The sequence below is a fragment of the Somniosus microcephalus genome, chromosome 7 (assembly GCF_052327205.1).
Source record: "Somniosus microcephalus isolate GS21.2 chromosome 7, FLI_Smic_1.0, whole genome shotgun sequence".
Classification (NCBI taxonomy): Eukaryota; Metazoa; Chordata; class Chondrichthyes; order Squaliformes; family Somniosidae; genus Somniosus; species Somniosus microcephalus.
The window spans coordinates 77,386,717-77,404,729 of record NC_140993.1 but is presented as its reverse complement, the minus strand read 5'-3'; the positions used below and the strand labels follow the sequence as shown (position 1 = coordinate 77,404,729).

General features: G+C 47.0%; 1 protein-coding gene across 1 annotated transcript; it reads left to right on the top strand.

Moving 5' to 3' along the window:
* The first annotated feature begins 4,394 nt into the window (after positions 1–4,394).
* Positions 4,395–16,620, top strand: LOC147114743 (putative neural-cadherin 2). Its single transcript, XM_085993943.1, has 3 exons — positions 4,395–4,556; positions 14,027–15,641; positions 16,505–16,620. Exons 1-3 carry the CDS (start codon positions 4,395–4,397, stop codon positions 16,600–16,602), a joined length of 1,875 nt encoding a protein of 624 aa, XP_085850069.1. The 3' UTR covers positions 16,603–16,620.
* Positions 16,621–18,013: the final 1,393 nt, after the last annotated feature.

Here is an 18,013-nt window from a genome sequence, read left to right as displayed (position 1 = left end):
TATCGTGAAGGACCTCAGTGGAGACTACCATTACTTCAGCATTGATTATGAAACGGGAGTAATATTCACTCAGACATCCTTTGACAGAGAGGTGAAAGGGTCCTACCTGATCGAGGTTCAGTCTCAAGACAACTCAGAGTCTGCTCGGCCTGGCATGCATGGACAGCCCAACACAGGTATAGACATCAGAATTATCATCTCTTCAAACAAAATGGGAAAATGAGTGGATGTGTTTGCCCACACATAAGCATGTACATTGTTTGGACGTTTAATTGGCTAAGATTAGTTTCAAATTATGCAACAGAACAAAATAATATCAGCAAGTAATATCAAAAATACATTTGCTTTCCATTCTGAGTTCTCATTCATTTCATGTGACTCACTTCGCTCTGAGTGATTTGTTTCACTCCATATGACTTGCTTCACTCCAGGTCATAGTTCTGCTCAATAATCACAGTAGCAGAGCTGAACCCTAAAGAACTGATCTACCAGGCCGTACCATACAGAAACATCCCAGCAGCAAATGCTGTCTGCTTGGCATTGAAAGCATACTTCAGCACTGTCCTGGGTTGACACGGGCTTCCTATTGTGATGTTTTTTACCCCTGAATTAATCCAGGATTCAACCTTCAGTAGGGCACAAATAATGGCCACATGTTTACATATGGCATACACTCTGAGTGATATTTCTATCAGCAGGAGTATGTTTCCACATTGCGGTATAGTTACTCTTTAACAGTGAGTGTACAATTTTTCTTTCTGTTCACAGACACAGCATATGTGAGGATTTTTGTCAGTGATGTGAATGACAACGCACCAGTCTTCCCACAGGAAACCTATACGATAAGTGTAGATGAAGACAAGGACGTTGGGTTTGTTGTTATCACAGTTTCTGCAAATGATGGAGATGAAGGTATGTCTTTATGTATCCTGCTTCTATTCTTTCACATGCAATTTCACAGAAAAAAAGGCGCTTACAATTGATCTTGGTGTTCCTGAATAAAATCAGTCAGGGATTGTGCTGCTGATTGCTGTCTAGTGACCCACACATGAACTAGACAAGAACAGGGTTGATCTTGCCAATAATCCCCCCTACACACCCTCACTCACCCACTTACTCTCTCTCTCGCTCCCTGTATGTATGTATGTATGTATGTATAGATGGAATGTATGTATGGGATGTATGTATGTGTTTCTTTCAGGAAAAAAAGAGGACATTTGTGAGTGGGAATTTAAAAATAATCAGGCAAGATGGGTATTGTTCAATCAACAAATGAATCCCTAATGATCTCTTAAAGAAGTTTGATTCCGCAATGTGGTGAAGCTGCAGATGTGCAAAGTGATTCCCAATTCATCATTTGCTCATCATGAATAAATGGACTGGTTACTAATATGCTACAGAGTAATCAATGTCAGAAAGTGAAACAGTACTGGGATAAACAGTCTGGAGAGAAACCAGAGGTGACTGTGTATCAAACATGACCTTAAAGTTGCTACAATGTATTTTGGGTTGTAACTAGTAATAAAGCCTCACTCACCAATTCTGCCTGTGGACCTCTCTCCTACAATTACCTTGAACTCTCTCACCCTTATATCCAGAAGTTCAAATGCAGATAATTTGCTGAGCCATAGGTGCTGGAGCATTTACTGGGTTAAGGGACATCTGTGACTCCCCTGTTTGTATCATAGCAGGTTTTTCTGTGCAGTTTCTTTGTTACAGTTGTCTTCCACTGTAACATGTTTTATGTCATAAACACAAAGGAATAAAATGACTGACCCTGATTTTTTTCATGCTTAAGCAAAAGTATTTTTTGCACACTTATAGGTGTACACAGTTAAAAATACATATGGACATATATAAGCCACATCTTCACTCAGTTTTTTTCACCTGAAAACTTGGGTACTGGAGCAAATTATCTTTTGCAACTTACTTTTCTGGCATAAATCATATTTGCACCTTTTATACCACATTTATGCACCTTTGACCCTTCAGTGAGCACATCATCATGTGTCATCGACATAGAGTCAGAATGGCACTCACCAGTGGAATAGAAAATTACCCAAAAGCCAAATAAAACTGTCCCTGCCAATGTTGCTTTGTTGCCTCTAGACTTGACTATTCCACTGTTCTCCTGCTGGCCGCCTTTCTTCCACCCTTCACAAATTTGAGCTCATCCAAAACTTTGCTGCCTGTATCCTAACTCGCACCAAGTCCCGTTCACCCATCGCCCCTGTGCTCGCTGATCAAATTGCCTAGCAGTCTGGCAACACCTCAATTTTAAAATGTTCATCCTTGTCTTCATATCTCTCCATGGCCTTGCCCCTCTCTATCTCTGTAACCTCCTCCAGCCCTACAACCCTTCCAGGTCTTTGTGCTCCTCCAATTCTGGCCTCTTGCGTATCCCTGATTTCACCAGTGGCAGCCATGCCTTCAGCTGCCTAGGCCCAAAGCTCTGGAATTCCTTCCCTAAAGCTCTCCGCCTCTTTACTTCTCTTTCCTCCTTTAAGGCGCTCCTTAAAAAAGGTTTTGGTCATCTGTCCTAATATTTCCATATGTTGCTCGGTATCCCCTTTTGTTTGATAACGCTCCTGTGAAGCACCTTGGGATGTTTTACTATGATAAAGGTGCTACATAAATGCAAGTTGTTGTTGCAGTACATCTATTAATATATTAAAAGTCTTGCATATAACATACATTTCCTGTATCACTTTCCTGTCACACGTTTGTCATCACTTGTCTACTGTGCCTGCCTGAAATGTATTTCTCTTGCACTTAAGCTTATTTACTTTCAATTATTTTTCTTCTACTGACACCCTCGTGATTTGCTCTGACCTCTAATTCTCCCAGCTACAAAATTCCGGTGTGATTATGCTGTTGTCATTCAGGTAAGGCCGAGGAATGTCAGATCTCAGGAGTATGGTTTGAAATTTTTCATGCCATTTTTAGCTCACCCTTTTCCTCAAATTCCTCACCTTGAGCTGGGAACAGCTTCTGTCTCTGATCATTAACTGACCTGCAGCAGAATTTGCCACCAAAATTGTTTAAAGCACATGAAAGCTGTGTAAATAGCATCTTACGATCACTGCTTCAATGTTCCAATATTGAGGTGCAGAGGTAAAGTGAATTGAATTTAGTTTTTACCCAGGTAGATTCACTTGTAGTTGTGCTGTAAATTTTAGCTTGTTTAAATATTCTTTAATAAAAATAAAATGACGATTTAACGGTGGAGTGTGTTAGTTCATAAAATAGGGAAAGAATACATGAAAACTGGAGCACATCAAAAAGAAAATCCTAATTAAAATTACTATATCATAACAAATGAACAAGTATCAAAGGAAGGTTGCATTTCATTGTCTTCATCTCATTACAGGGGCAAATGCTAAACTGAGATACCAGATCACCTCAGGGAATGTTAAAGGAATGTTTGATGTGGAGCCAGAAGTTGGAACAATCTTTATAGCTCAGCGGCTAAATTATGAACAAGAGCAACACTATGAGCTGCGGCTTGTGGCGTCAGATGGCAAGTGGGAAAACCAAACATTGGTGACTGTCAACGTCATCAACAAGAATGACGAGGCACCGATCTTCACACAGAATGAGTATCATGACAGCGTCACCGAGGAGCTGTTGGACCTGCCAGTTCTTGTCCTACAGGTGCGTGAATTCTTGCATAAACATGTAAATAATAACTCTTTTAATTCTAACAATATTTAAGTGAAAGTTATTTTATTTTTAAAAAGTGACCCATGGAGCTGGATGATGCGGTAGATTAAAACTTTGTTCTTTCATCTTTTTGAGTCCTGATTTGAATTTAGCCCGAATTCATGAAATAAAGAATTCTTGTCTGTCTGAGGTTCCCTCTACTCTCCCCATTCTCTTTTTCTCGCTCTATCTCATACAACCTTGCACATGCATTCTCTCCCTCGTGGCTGACAGGTGAAATGAGGTTGAGGATCCTCAGTTTTGTTTCAAGTGGGCAATTCAACAGAGAATAGTTTTCACAATTGGAATAATTTTAAAAAATAACAGTCAGAAAATCTTTCAGAAAGAGAGCAGTCAGAGAAGAGGGGAGAACAATGAAAGATGCAAATAGACTCAGAACAAATAATAGGCACAAGATAGTAAATACTCTGAATGATTACTTCCTCCAAATATTCACAAGGGAAGATATGAACAACATCCCTATCTCAAATAATTAAAATCAATAACAAATATAAATGAGATGGATTTCCTCAGACAGGATAAAAGTGATCAAAATGAATAAATGCTGAGGGATTGTTGATTTTTATTCCAAAATGTGGAGAGACTAGGAAAACGATTTGTGAGGCATCGACAAACTTCAAGTGGGAGCAGCTGGACATTGGGTAATACCAGTGGATTGGAGACAGATTAACATGATGCCTTATTCAAAAAGAGTAATAAAAATAGACACAGGCAACTACAGACTCATTAGTCTTACTTCAGTCCCATGTAAGCTGAACAACAAAGGAGAGATATTGGAGAAAGATAGTGTGGTCAAAATGTCAAAAGCTGCAGAAAGGAAAAGCATGGATAATGTACCGCAAACAAAATCACAATGTCATTCATGACTTTGGTTAGGGACATTTTGGTGCTGTGGGATGGGTGGAAAACTGATTGGAGGGATTCAAATAGGAAGATACAGAAGAGATTGACATAAAGCTGGGATGCAACAACATGTTCGCAGACCCTGGAGAGGAAAGATCATTTGAAGATGGGGTGGTGGTTAGTGAGGGCAGAGGGGTTGAGGATCAGGGGTGAATAGCATTACATTGTACTTTGGTTGTATAGGTTGTCTATCCAATATGACCTGACAAGAGGTAAAATATAATTTTTTAAATGGGAGCAACATAAGAACATGTCCAAATAATCCTCCAAATAAAAACATCTCCTAAACTTTCCCTTTGTTCATTTAGTGATGATCTTAAATGTATGCCTTCTAGTTACCAACTCACCAACCAACAGAAATTGTTTTTCTCTCACTACTTTATTAAAACCCTTCATAACTTTGAGCACCTTTATGAGATCTACTATTAACTTTTGGTGATTTAGTGAAAAGTGCTCCATTTTCTTTTTTTTATTCGTTCCTGGGATGTGGGCGTTGCCGGCAAGGCCAGGATTTATTGCCCATCCCTAATTGCCCTTGAGAAGGTGGTGATGAGCTGCAGTCCTTGTGGTGAAGGTACTCCCACAATGCAGGGAGTTCCAGGATTTTGACCCAGCGACGATGAAGGAACGATGTCATATTTCCAAGTCAGGATGGTGTGTAGCTTGGAGGGGAACTTGGAGGTGGTGGTGTTCCCATGTGCCTGCTGCCCTTGTCCTTCTAGGTGGTAGAGGTCGCGGGTTTGGCCGGTGCTGCCGAAGAAGCCTTGGCGTGTTGGTGCAGTGTATCTTGTAGATGGTACACACAGCAGCCACGGTGCGCCGGTGGTGGAGGGAGTGAATGTTTAAGGTGGTAGATGGGGTGGCAATGTAGTGGGCTGCTTTGTCCTGGATGGTGTCAAGTTTCTTGAGTGTTGTTGGAGCTGCACTCATCCAGGCAAGTGAATAGTATTCCATCACACTCTTGACTCGTGCCTTGTGGATGGTAGAAAGGCTTTGGGGAGTCAGGAGGTGAGACACTCGCCGCAGAATACCCAGCCTCTGACTCGCTCTTGTTACCACAGTATTTATGTGGCTGGTCCAGTCAAGTTTCTGGTCAATGGTGACCCTCAGGATGTAGATGGTGGGGGATTCAGCGATGGTCATGCCATTGAATGTCAAGGGATGGTGGTTAGACTCTCGCTTGTTGGAGATAGTCATTGACTGGCACTTGTGTGGCGCGAATGTTACTTGCCACTTTTCAGCCCAAGCCTGAATGCCGTCCAGGTCTTGTTGCATGGAATGCTTCATGATCTGAAGAGTTGCGAATGGAACTGAACACTGTGCAATCATCAGCGAACATCCCCACTTCTGACCTTATGATGGAGGGAAGGTCATTGATGAGGCAGCTGAAGATGGTTAGACCTAGGACACTGCTCTGAGGAACTCCTGCAGTGATGTCCTGGGGCTGAGATGAGTGACCTCCAACAACCACAGCCATCTTCCTATGTGCTAGGTATGACTCCAGCCAGTGGAGAGTTTTCCCCCTCATTCCCATTGACTTCAATTTTACTGGGGCTCCTTGATGCCACACTTGGTCAAATGCTGCCTTGATGTCAAGGGCAGTTACTCTCACCTCACCTCTGGAATTCAGCTCTTTTGTCAATGTTTGGACCAAGGCTGTAATGAGGTCTGGAGCTGAGTGGTCCTGGCGGAACCCAACTGGGCATCAGTGAGCAGGTTATTGGTGAGTAAGTGCTGCTTGATAGCGCTGTCAATGACACCTTCCATCACTTTGTTGATGATTGAGAGTAGACTGCTGGGGCGGTAATTGGCCGGATTGGATTTGTCCTGTTTTTTGTGGACAGGATATACCTGGGCAGTTTTCCACATTGTCGAGTAGATGCCAGTGTTGTAGCTGTACTGGAACAGCTTGGCTAGAGGCGCAGCTAGATCTGGAGCACAAGTCTTCAGCAGGACAGCCGAGATGCTGTCGAGGCCCATAGCCTTTGTTGTATCCAATGCGCTAAGCCATTGCTTGATATCACATGGAGTGAATCGAATTGGCTGAAGACTGGCTTCTGTGATGGTCGGGACCTCAGGAGGAGGCCATGATGGATCATCCACTCGGCACTTCTGCCTGAAGATGGTTGTAAACATTTCAGCCTTGTCTTTTGCACTCAGGTGCTGGGCTCCGCCATCATTGAGGATGGGGGTATTCATGGAGCCTCCTCCTCCAGTTAGTTTAATTGTCCACTGTGGCGTTGCCACATTGGGGAAACACTGTGTATGTAGATAAACCTGTATAATCCCCTTTTAACTGCTGTATTCCCCTCACCCCGCAAGACAGTTGCAAGCTGAGAGGAATAAGGCACGTTCAGACTTGCCTGCTGCTGAGAGAAGGAAAACCAATCAGGTTCCAGCAGGTGACCAATCCGTGAGTCATCACAGGTTTGCGGGCTTCACGAATTCAGTACTGTATTGTGAGAGTTGGAGTAAAGACCTATTTCTTGTAGCTCGCTGTGTTGCCTATTTCTTTACGCGGGAGACCGTAGTCCCCCACATTGGTGACCCCGAATGTCGCCGGCCGAAGCCCCCGACTCACGCAGCCCTACAGAGGCCAGCAATGACCCGATGGCAACCAGCAGCAGCCTGATGTCGGCCGGCGCCGCGTCCTTGAAGCTCCCCACCTTCTGGGAACACCAAGCACCAGCTTGGTTCGTGCACTCGGAGGCCCAATTCACCCTTCGCAGGGTTCAAGATGATGAAGAAAGGTACCTCCACATAGTCTCAGCACTAGCAAGCTCTACCGCCGCCGAAGTTCTCGACCTGCTGGGGAACCCACCACAGACCGGCAAGTACTCAACCATTAAGGGCCGCTTGCTGCAGGCTTACGGCCTGTCCAAGGAGGAGAGGGCCCGCAGGCTTCTCTCACTACCAGGCCTCGGCGATTCTACCCCGACCCAGTTGATGAGCCGGATGCTTGCGCTCCTGGGCTCTGAACCGCAGTGCTTCTTGTTTCGGGCCCTTTTCCTCAGCCTGCTTCCTCAGCAGGTACAGACTGCCCTCGCGGGGTCCCCGATCACGGACTGCGTACAACTGGCAGCCGCCGTGGACAAAGTTTTCGCTGTCGCCCAACTCGGCTGTGCAGCCGCGAGGCTCCCCGACACCACCGAGCGCGCGCCGCCACGCCAGGCCGCAGAGCTATGCTACTACCACGCGCGTTTCGGCCACAAGGCCCAACGCTGCAGAGCACCCTGCTCTTTCGATCAAACCAAGATGGCCGCCCGGCCCAACGCACCAGCCCCGCGCCGCCGCCTAGGCCCGCTCGACCGCACCCCCGCCGCCACGATGGCCATCGGCACCGCAGGTAAACTGCTGTATATAACCGACTCTTTCAGGGCGCAGATTCCTTTGCGACACCGGAGCCCAATGCAGCATAATTCCTGCCTCCCAGCTCGACATCCAGGCAGGCTGCAGCGGCCCACCCCTCGTGGCGGCAAATGGCGCAGCCATCGCTACTTTCGGAAAGCGACGGGCCGAGGTTTGTTTCAACGGCCAGCGATTTACGTGGGATTTCGTGACGGCCTCGGTGGCACATCCTTTGCTGGGCGCCGATTTTCTTTGCGCCCACTGACTCCTGGTCGACGTCCGCGACAGGCGCCTGATCGACGCAGCAACTTTCGCTTCACTGGCCTGCCAGCAGAGCAACAGCCCGGCCCTCGTCGGGTCCTGCTCCGCCCCGGCGCATGACGACTACGCCCGCCTACTCGCAGATTTCCCGAGGCTCACACAACCGACCTTCTCAGCTGCGGCTGCCAAGCATGGGGTCGAGCATCACATCGCCACTACGGGACCACCAGTGTTCGCTCGAGCCAGACGCCTGGACCCAGCCAAGATGACGGTGGCCAAGGAAGAATTCGCCACGATGGAAAAACTGGGCATCATCCGCCGCTCGAACAGCCCTTGGTCGTCCCCCCTCCACATTGTGCCCAAGCCAGGCGGTGGCTGGCGCCCCTGCGGCGACTACAGACGGCTCAACGACGCCACCATGCCCGATAGATACCCCATTCCGCACATCCAAGACTTCTCGGCACACCTAGCAGGAAAGTCCATCTTTTCCAAGGTCGACCTGATTCGCGGCTACCATCAGGTCCCCGTCCACCACGCAGACGTCCAGAAGACGGCGGTCATCACCCCCTTCGGACTGTTTGAGTTCCTGCGCATGCCCTTCGGGCTTAAGAACGCCGCACATGCCTTCCAACGGCTCATGCTACGGGACCTGAGCTTCCTGTTCGTCTATCTGGACGATATCCTCGTGGCCAGCACCAGCAAGGCCGAGCACATCGCGCATTTGCGCTCCCTTTTCCAGCACCTCAGCCAACACGGGCTAATCGTCAACCAGGCCAAATACCAGTTCGGAGCAGCCCAAATTGACTTTCTCGGCCACAGAATCTCGCCAAGGGGAGCCATTCCCCTACCTTCCAAGGTGCAGGCGGTGGCGGACTTTCCCCAGCCCACCTCGGTTAAGGCGCTGCAGCAATTTTTGGGGATGGTCAATTTCTATCGCCGGTTTGTGCCCAAGGCCGCCGCACTCATGCGCCCCCTCTACGAAGCCACCAGGGGCAAAACGGGCAAAAAGCAACTCACCTGGTCCAGCGAGATGGCGACAGCCTTTCACCAGACCAAAAGCGCCTTGGCCAACGCCACACTACTGGCCCACCCCATCCCGGGTGCCAAGACCGCCCTCACCATGGACGCCTCGGATGGCGCCGTCCAGCAACAGTGGGTCGAAGGCGCGTGGCAGCCACTGGCATTTTTCAGCCGACAGCTGCGCAAGAATGAGCAGGCCTACAGCACGTTCGACAGAGAGCTCCTGGCCCTGTTCCTGGCAATCCGGCACTTCCGTTTCCTTCTGGAAGGCCGGCCGTTCACCGCATTCGTGGACCACAAGCCGCTCACTTTCGCCATGGCCAAAGTAACCGAACCCTGGTCCGCGCGCCAACAGCGCCAACTCAATTTCATCTCGGAGTTCACCACGGACATCCGCCACGTCATCGGCAAGGGCAATTTGGTGGCTGACTGCGCCTCAAGACCCTCGCTCCACGCAGTGCACCTGGGCGTCGACTACGCCAGCATGGCGAGAGACCAGGCTGCCGACGCGGAGATCCAGGCCCTCAGGACGTCAACTACCAGCCTCACCCTGGCCGACATCCACTTCCACGCAGCCGGCACAACCCTCCTGTGCGACGTCTCAGTCCCCTCGCCTAGGCCGGTCGTTCCATCCGCCTGGCGCAAGCGAGTTTTCAACATCATCCACGGCCTCTCACATCCAGGGATGCGTGCGTCTCAGAAACTTATGTCCGCCAAGTTCGTCTGGCCTGGACTCCACAAGGATGTGAGAGACTGGACCAACACATGCGTGCCGTGTCAGCGCGCTAAGGTCCAGCAGCACACCAAGGCGCCATTGGAGTGTTTCCCGGTGCCCGAGAGGCGTTTCGACCACGTCCACGTCGATCTGGTAGGCCCCTTGCTGCCGTCGCACGGTTTTACACACCTGCTCACGATCGTCGACTGCACCACCAGATGGCCCGAGGTGGTTCCCCTCGCCTCCACCACCACGACCGACGTCGCGTGAGCATTTGTCTCGACATGGGTGGCCCGGTTCGGCGTGCCGACCGACATATCCTTGGACAGAGGCCCCCAGTTCACCTCCCACTTGTGGAATGCCATCATCGCCGGCCTCGGCACCAAGTTGCACAGGACAACAGCCTACCACCCGCAGGCCAACGGGCTCTGCGAGCGCTTTCATCGTTCTTTGAAAGCCTCCCTTCGCGCCAGCCTGGCCGACACCAGCTGGATCGACAAACTACCCTGGGTTCTCCTGGGATTGCGTACCGTGCCCAAAGAGGACCTCCGCGCCTCCGCGGCCGAGATGGTCTACGGCCAACCGCTCAGAGTACCAGGCGACTTCCTCCCCCTGACAACGGAGCCGTGGTCGGCCGCCAGACAGCTTTCCCTGCACCAGGACGCGGCCCAGCAATTCCGTCCAGTGCCCACTTCGCAACACGGCCTGCAGCCGTCCTACATGCCTCGAGACTTACGACATGCGGAGTTCGTCTTCGTGCGCCGGAACGCGCACAGAGGCCCGCTGCAGGCACCATACACTGGCCCCTTCCCAGTATTGGAGACGGGGGACAAAGCTTTTCTTATCGACGTCGGCGGGAAGCCGGACCTTATTTCAGTAGACCGCCTCAAACCGGTGCACCTGGACCTCAGCTTCCCGTTTTGGCCGGCTCTTCCCCCACGGTGGGGCAGACCTCCCGCGTTGGCGGCGGCCCCACAAGAGGACCAAGACACGCCAGAACCTTACTTCCCGGCTGCCGCCCCACCTTCGCCGGCAGCCCGTCCAACCAGCCCACCGGCAGACCAGCCGCCAGACCAGCCGACGAACCAACCGGCCGACCTCCCAGACAGCCCTCCTCACACGCCAGATGGCTACTACAGCCGCTACGGCCGCTTGGTCAAACCTCCGCAGAGACTGACTTTTACAGTTAACGAGGATTCTGGGGGGGCGTATGTGGCGTTGCCACATTGCGGAAACACTGTGTGTATGTAGATAAACCTGTATAATCCCCTTTTAACTGCTGTATTCCCCTCCCCCCGCAAGACAGTTGCAAGCTGAGAGGAATAAGGCGCGTTCAGACTTGCCTGCTGCTGAGAGAAGGAAAACCAATCATGTTCCAGCAGGTGACCAATCCGTGAGTCATCACAGGTTTGCGGGCTTCACGAATTCAGTACTGTATTGTGAGAGTTGGAGTAAAGACCTATTTCTTGTAGCTCGCTGTGTTGCCTATTTCTTTACGCAGGAGACCGTAGTCCCCCACACCACCACCATTCAAGACTGGATGTGGCAGAACTGCAGAGCTTTGATCTGATCCGTTGATTGTGGGATCGCTTAGCTCTGTCTAAAGCATGCTGCTTCCACTGTCTAGCATGCATATAGTCCTGTGTTGCAGCTTCCCCAGGTTGGCTCTTCATTTTTAGGTACACCTGGTGCTGCTCCTGGCATGCTCTTCTGCACTCCTGGCTTGATGGTCATGGTAGAGTGAGGGATATGCCGGGCCATGAGGTTACAGATTGTGGTGGAATATAATTCTGCTGCTGATGGCCCACAGTGTCTCATGGATGCCCAGTTTTGAGCTGCTAGATCTGTTCTGAATCTATCCCATTTAGCACGGTGGTAGTGCCTGACTGGATTGCTCTACAGAGAGCTGGCACGGACTCGATGGGCCAAATGGCCTCCTTCTGTGCCATTATGACAACATGATGGAGGGTGTCCTCAGTGTGAAGACAGGATTTTGTCTCCACAAGGACTGTGCGGTGGTCACTGCTACCAATGCTGTCATGGACAGATGCATCTGCGGCAGGTAGATTGGTGAGGACGAGGTTTTTCCCTCATGTTGGGACATTGGCTGAAAGGTATCATTCAGTGGGTGTGAATATGTCAGACAGCTCTGCCACTTTTGGCACAAATCCCCAGATGTTAGTGAGGAGGACTTTGCAGGGTTGAAGCCGGTGTCTAGGTTGTATTCTTATTATTGTTTCTTACAGCTGAATGGCTTACCCGGCCATTTCAGAGGGCAGTTAAGAGTCAACTAACGCTGTAGGTCTGGAGTCACATATAGGCCAGACCAGGTAAGGATGGCAGATTAGTGAAGCAGATGGGTTTTTATGGCAATCCGATAGTTTCGTGGTCAATATTACTGATACTAGCTTTTTGTTCCAGATTTTTATTTAATTATCTGAATTCCTCAGCTGTCGTGGTGGGATTTGAACTTGCGTCCCTGGATTACTAGTCTAGTAACATAACCACTATGCTACCGTCTCTCTTCATAAGTAAAGCCTCTCGTTCCTGATATCATCAGTGAATCTCTCTGCACCAGCTCCATGGTATTTACATCCATAAAGTAAATCCAAAACAGTCTATTTAACAGCCACCAAACCAATAATTTATAAAGGTTTAACATTATTTATTTGTTTTAGTTCACGATGCTACTATTTATAAAACACAGAATCCATATAAAGATAATCACTATCTAATTTAAATGTTACTTTCCACTAATTTAAATTTATGTCCTGTGGTCCTACCTTGGCTTAATTTAATCTTGTAAATCTAGGATTAATTGGGTGTTAATTTCCAATAAATAAAAATTGATCAGAAAGACTCATTTAGGAATACAGAAGCAAAATACTGTGGATGCTGGAAATCTGAAATAAAAACAGAAAATGCTGGAAATACTCAGCAGGTCAGGCCTTGCACCATCTCTTAATCTCTCCTGCCTTCCATCCTATCACAGACCTTCCCTTTTGTTCTTTCCTCCCCTCCCCCCTTTCCCCGACCCTTGCACTTGCTTAAAAACCTGTTCGATCTCCAGCTTTTTCCAGTTCTGACGAAGGGTCATCGACCTGAAACGTTAACTCTGTTTCTCTCTCCACAGATGCTGCCTGATCTGCTGAGTATTTCCAGCATTTTCTGTTTTTAGGACTAATTTAGGAAACCTGTCAGTACCACAATTTGTCACGAACAATGGAACCACATGTTAAAGGGAGAGCATAGTAAAGTTGCAAAACAAATGAAACTCTGAGGTTGAGGGATGCATCCATCTGATGAGATTGCTGTCAGCATATTGAAGTTCAAGCTGATATCCAAATTAGAACATTTATGATTTTTCAAAAAATGTTTCAGAGACTTTTACAAATGTCAGTAGCTGATTATTTAAAGCTAATGAGCAAAATGACAGAACATATGTGTGCCGGTGAGGAATCTATCAAGTTGTTGACATAATAGAAATGCCTTTGCACCCCATTTAATAAGTCACTGGTGGCAGTACAATGTTTTAGTGGTTACATCAAAAGCACTGGAAGCAACAAACTGTTAGAAAGCCCACAGTTCCCCACCCGGTGATTCCACAGCATTGCCATTATGAAGCACTGAGCAGAGAACAGATGTTTCCCTACAGAAGGGAAGTGAAATCAGTGGGCGAATTGCATCTTACACATGTCCTAGTAGGCAGGGTGGCTTTTGCAGAAGCCTGGAGTGATGTGTCCGCTTGCCTTTTCCTCTGGGGTCCAGTGGGTGGTGAGGAAGACCTAACAGGGAAAGGAAGTTGGAGAAAATAAAATAAAATGAACAAAAAACACTCTGAGATTTAAAAAAAACTTTTCCACATTTTGAACTGTTGGCTTTCTTCGGGAGATGATGCAAAAGATGGTTAGCAAGGATCGGGAACATATCTTTTTCTGTCACCAGTGTTTAAATAGCACTACACTGTAGTTTAGCTAAAAACATTACCAGATTTAATGAGTTCTGGGACTAATCTATATAGAAAGTGATCCTTATATTTTTCTTCCATTTCTTCAGGTCTCAGCTACTGACCCAGACCAGGAAGCAGACCAGAGCGCCTTACGTTACTCTCTCCATGGGCAGGGGGCTAACAGTGAATTTACCATTGATGAGCTCACTGGCAAAATCTACACAAGAAAAAAATTAGACCGCGAGGAACGATCCATCTGGCGCTTCCTCGTTCTCGCCACTGATGAAAATGGTGAAGGACTCACGGGTTTTTCTGATGTAATTGTTGAGGTGCATGATGTGAATGACAACCTGCCCTTGTTTCTATGTGCTTCTGATGGCTGCTTCATGGGATATGTTCCAGAAAATTCCCCAGCAGACACTTCTGTTATGGAAATGACTGCGACAGATTTGGACGACCCTAAGACTGGAAAAAATGCAGTATTGACATATAGAATTATCCAGAATGTTCGAAACGAAATCAATCTCAACCTGTTTTCCATCAGTTCTTCTACTGGCACTATATACACTGTGCTGGGTTCTCTGGACAGAGAGAAAGAAGATAAGTATCTAGTTGTGGTAGAAGCTCGAGATGGAGGTGGGTTGACAGGGACGGGGACAGCCACCATTTTTGTTTCAGATGTGAACGATCATGCTCCAGTCTTCACGCAAAGTGTCTTCAGAGCAAAGATTTCTGAAAATACTGAGATCAACAATGAGATTCTTGTTGTGTCTGCCGCTGATGTTGATGAGGGAGAAAATGCCCTGATAACATTCAGTATCATGGATGGTGACGAAGATCATAAATTTTTCATTGAAACAAATCAAATCAAGAAGTGTGGCACGATCAAGTTGAAGAAAAAACTCGATTATGAGAAGTCTCATGAGAGGAGGTTCAATTTAACTATTAAAGCAGAAGATGTGGACTTTTTCAGCTTCGCCACCTGTATCATTGATGTGGAGGATTACAATGACCATGCTCCAGTCTTCTACCCACAATTTTACGACGCTGATCCATTGCTGGAAGATGTCTTCATTGGAACTAGAGTTGTCCAGGTATCGGCGGTCGATTTGGATTCTGCCCAGAATGGAAAGTTTACCTACAACATCACAAAGGATTCAGATCCACTCGGGCAGTTCTCTGTTGATAGCAATGGTTGGGTTACAATAGCCAGTGCTCTGGATCGCGAGTTAATGCCACAGCACCGCCTGGTGGTGCTGGCCACCGACCTGGGAAATCCAGCTCTGACGGGGAGTGCGGCCGTCATTTTAACTGTGCGTGATGTCAATGACAATGGGCCAGAATTTGAGGTTCCTTATACACCGATTGTCTGGGAAAACACAGCTGCGCCCCAAGTAATCCAGTTAAATCAGACCTCAGCATTGATTTACGCTAAAGACAAAGATAGCCCAGTGAATGGAGCTCCCTTCTCATTCACATTAACTCAACACAGTAATTCTACTGGCTTTGCTTTGAAAGATTTTGGCAATGGCAGCGCTGGTCTCACAGCTCTCCGCATGTTTGACAGAGAGGACCAAAAGATCTTCTATCTGCTGATGATTATTACTGACAGCGGATCCCCATCCATGAGTTCCACAAACACTTTAACTGTCACCATTGGAGATGTGAATGACCATCCCCACTCAGCTGGCTGTATGGAATTTCTGGTTTATAATTACAATGGTAAGGAGTTATTCCATAAAAATGCAATGTGATCTCCAGAGAGGCAATATCCAGCATTCTTAAACAAAATATAGTTTATAAACCATTAGTGACACCAGGATGGACCCACTAATAGCTACAACTGCCATTTGGCTACTAATGCCTTTAATTGACCTTCACAGCCAAAATATGCTCGTGTGGAGCATAAACACTGGCATGGACCTGTTGGGCCGAATGGCCTGTTTCTGTGCTATAAATACTTGGTAATACTTTGTAAAATGCTTAACTCTGTTTTAAATAAGTTGCACCCAACTTCCCTCATGCCCCTTAATATCAATATTAAGATCCTCATCATGCTGCCAGTCCCTCCACAGACTCCGCACATCACTCCTGATCACTATCTGTGTGTCTTACTGTAAAGTTTGCATCTGGACATTAACAGCGGTGACAGTTATGTTACAATTTCATGACCACATTCTAAGTCCAGACTCTCACATGCAGAATAACCATTTTGGTGAGGTTCCAAAGGGCAACAGCCACCCATGCAATAGTATCCCAGCATGTGTTGGTCCCTTGAGGAGAGGAGGGTTAAGGGAAGAAAATCAGAGGGCGAATATATCAAATAATGCAGTTTTCCAAGAATGGTGGATGTGCAATGTCATGTCACTGATTCATTGGTTAACTTTTATTTATTTTGTACAGCTAACATTCCAAAGCTCTGGAAATTGAGACATGGTACATTAAATCACTGAATGTTCATCTTTTTGAAAACTATGTTATCTAAGTCATGAGCATATTTGAAATGCAGTATCTGTGATCTGCCAAGAGTTGTTATTGTAGAACACAAGTGATCATTGAAGACTGTGCTGTGTTGATTGTATTAGGTCTACTTGCTACCACTGAGCTAGGAAAGGTACAAGCTCCTGATCTCGATGACTGGGACGATAAAAGATACAGATTTGAAGGAGCATCTCCAAGGTAAGCAAATCTGGATAGTATTAGAAAAGAATGTGTACAGTGTGAATGTGTGTACGTAAGAAGATAAGAAATAGGAGCAGGATTAGGCCATTTGGCCCTTCGAGCCTGCTCCGCCATTCAATAAGATCATGGCTGATCTTCTACCTCATCTCCACTTTCCTGAACTATCCCCATATCCCTTGATTCCCTTAATATTCAAAAATCTATAGATCACTGTCTTGAATATACCCAATGACTGAGCCTCCACAGCCCTCTGGGGTAGAGAATTCCAAAGATTCACCACCCTCTGAGTGAAGAAATTTCTCCTCATCCCAGTCCTAAGTGGCTGATCCCTTATTCTGAGACTGTGACCCCTGGTTCTAGACTCCCCAGCCAGGGGAAACATCCTCCCTGCATCTACCCTGTCAAGCCCTGTAAGAATTTTGTATGTTTCAATGAGATCACCTCTCATTCTTCTAAACTCTAGAGGATATAGGCCTAGTCTACTCAATCTCTCCTCATAGGACAATCCCCCCATCCTAGGAACCAGTCTGGTGAACCTTCGTTGCACTCCCTCTATGGCAAGTATATCCTTCCTTGGGTAAGGAGACCAAAACTGTAGGTGTGATCTCACCAGGGCCCTATATAATTGCAGTAAGACATCTTTACTCTTGCTGTACCTGCATGTTAACTTTCAGTGTAGTCTTCTGCTGTTCTGTCAAGCACATAAAAAAATTGAACAAAGAAAAGTACTAATGGAGTGAAATCATAGCGTAGTATTACCATAAAAATGTGTTAGTGTTAGTGTGCTAATATCCCACAGTAGATTTCACACCACAAATACGAGAATATGTTACTGTTAAACTTATAGGGGGGCAATTTTTCCCTGAAAAAATGGGTGGGTTTGGACTGTGGGCGTAGTTAAATTGTTAAAGATCGGAATCACAATCTGAACCCCCTCCAACCCACCCACTTCCGGTTTTAACGGTGGTGGGGTTGGGGGGGGGGGTGGTTGCGGGACGTCAATTTAAATATGTCCACAGTAAACTGAGCAAATCTGTTAATGGGTAAAATGACAGAAGATCAGTGGGAGATGTTTTAAAAAGAATTTAAGGTGATACAGAACCAGTTTATACCCCTGAGGGGCAAGAGCTCGACTTGCCAAAAAAACCCAACCATGGACAACTAAAGAGGTAAAGGACAGTATAAAACTAAAGTCAAGGGCACACAAAAATACAAAAAATAGCACAGATCCTGGCGAATGGGAAAGATACAAAACAGCCAAAGGTCACAAAACAGAGAGTAAGAGCTACAAAAAGGGAGTATGAAAAGAAAATCGAAAGGGATATCAAAACCAATACGAAGAATTTTTACAGTTACATTAGGAAAAAGAGGGTGGTCAGGAGCAATGTTGGCCCCTTAAAAACTGAAAGTGA

What these genes read in the sequence shown, in the direction of transcription:
- LOC147114743 (XM_085993943.1), top strand. Translation starts at nt 4,395, where the DNA reads ATGATGCCTTATTCAAAAAGAGTAATAAAAATAGACACAGGCAACTAC. An exon ending in AAAGGAAAAGCATGGATAAT is followed by an intron (nt 4,557 to 14,026) that starts GTACCGCAAACA and finishes CCATTTCTTCAG; the next exon opens with GTCTCAGCTACTGACCCAGA. An exon ending in TCTGGTTTATAATTACAATG is followed by an intron (nt 15,642 to 16,504) that starts GTAAGGAGTTAT and finishes TGATTGTATTAG; the next exon opens with GTCTACTTGCTACCACTGAG.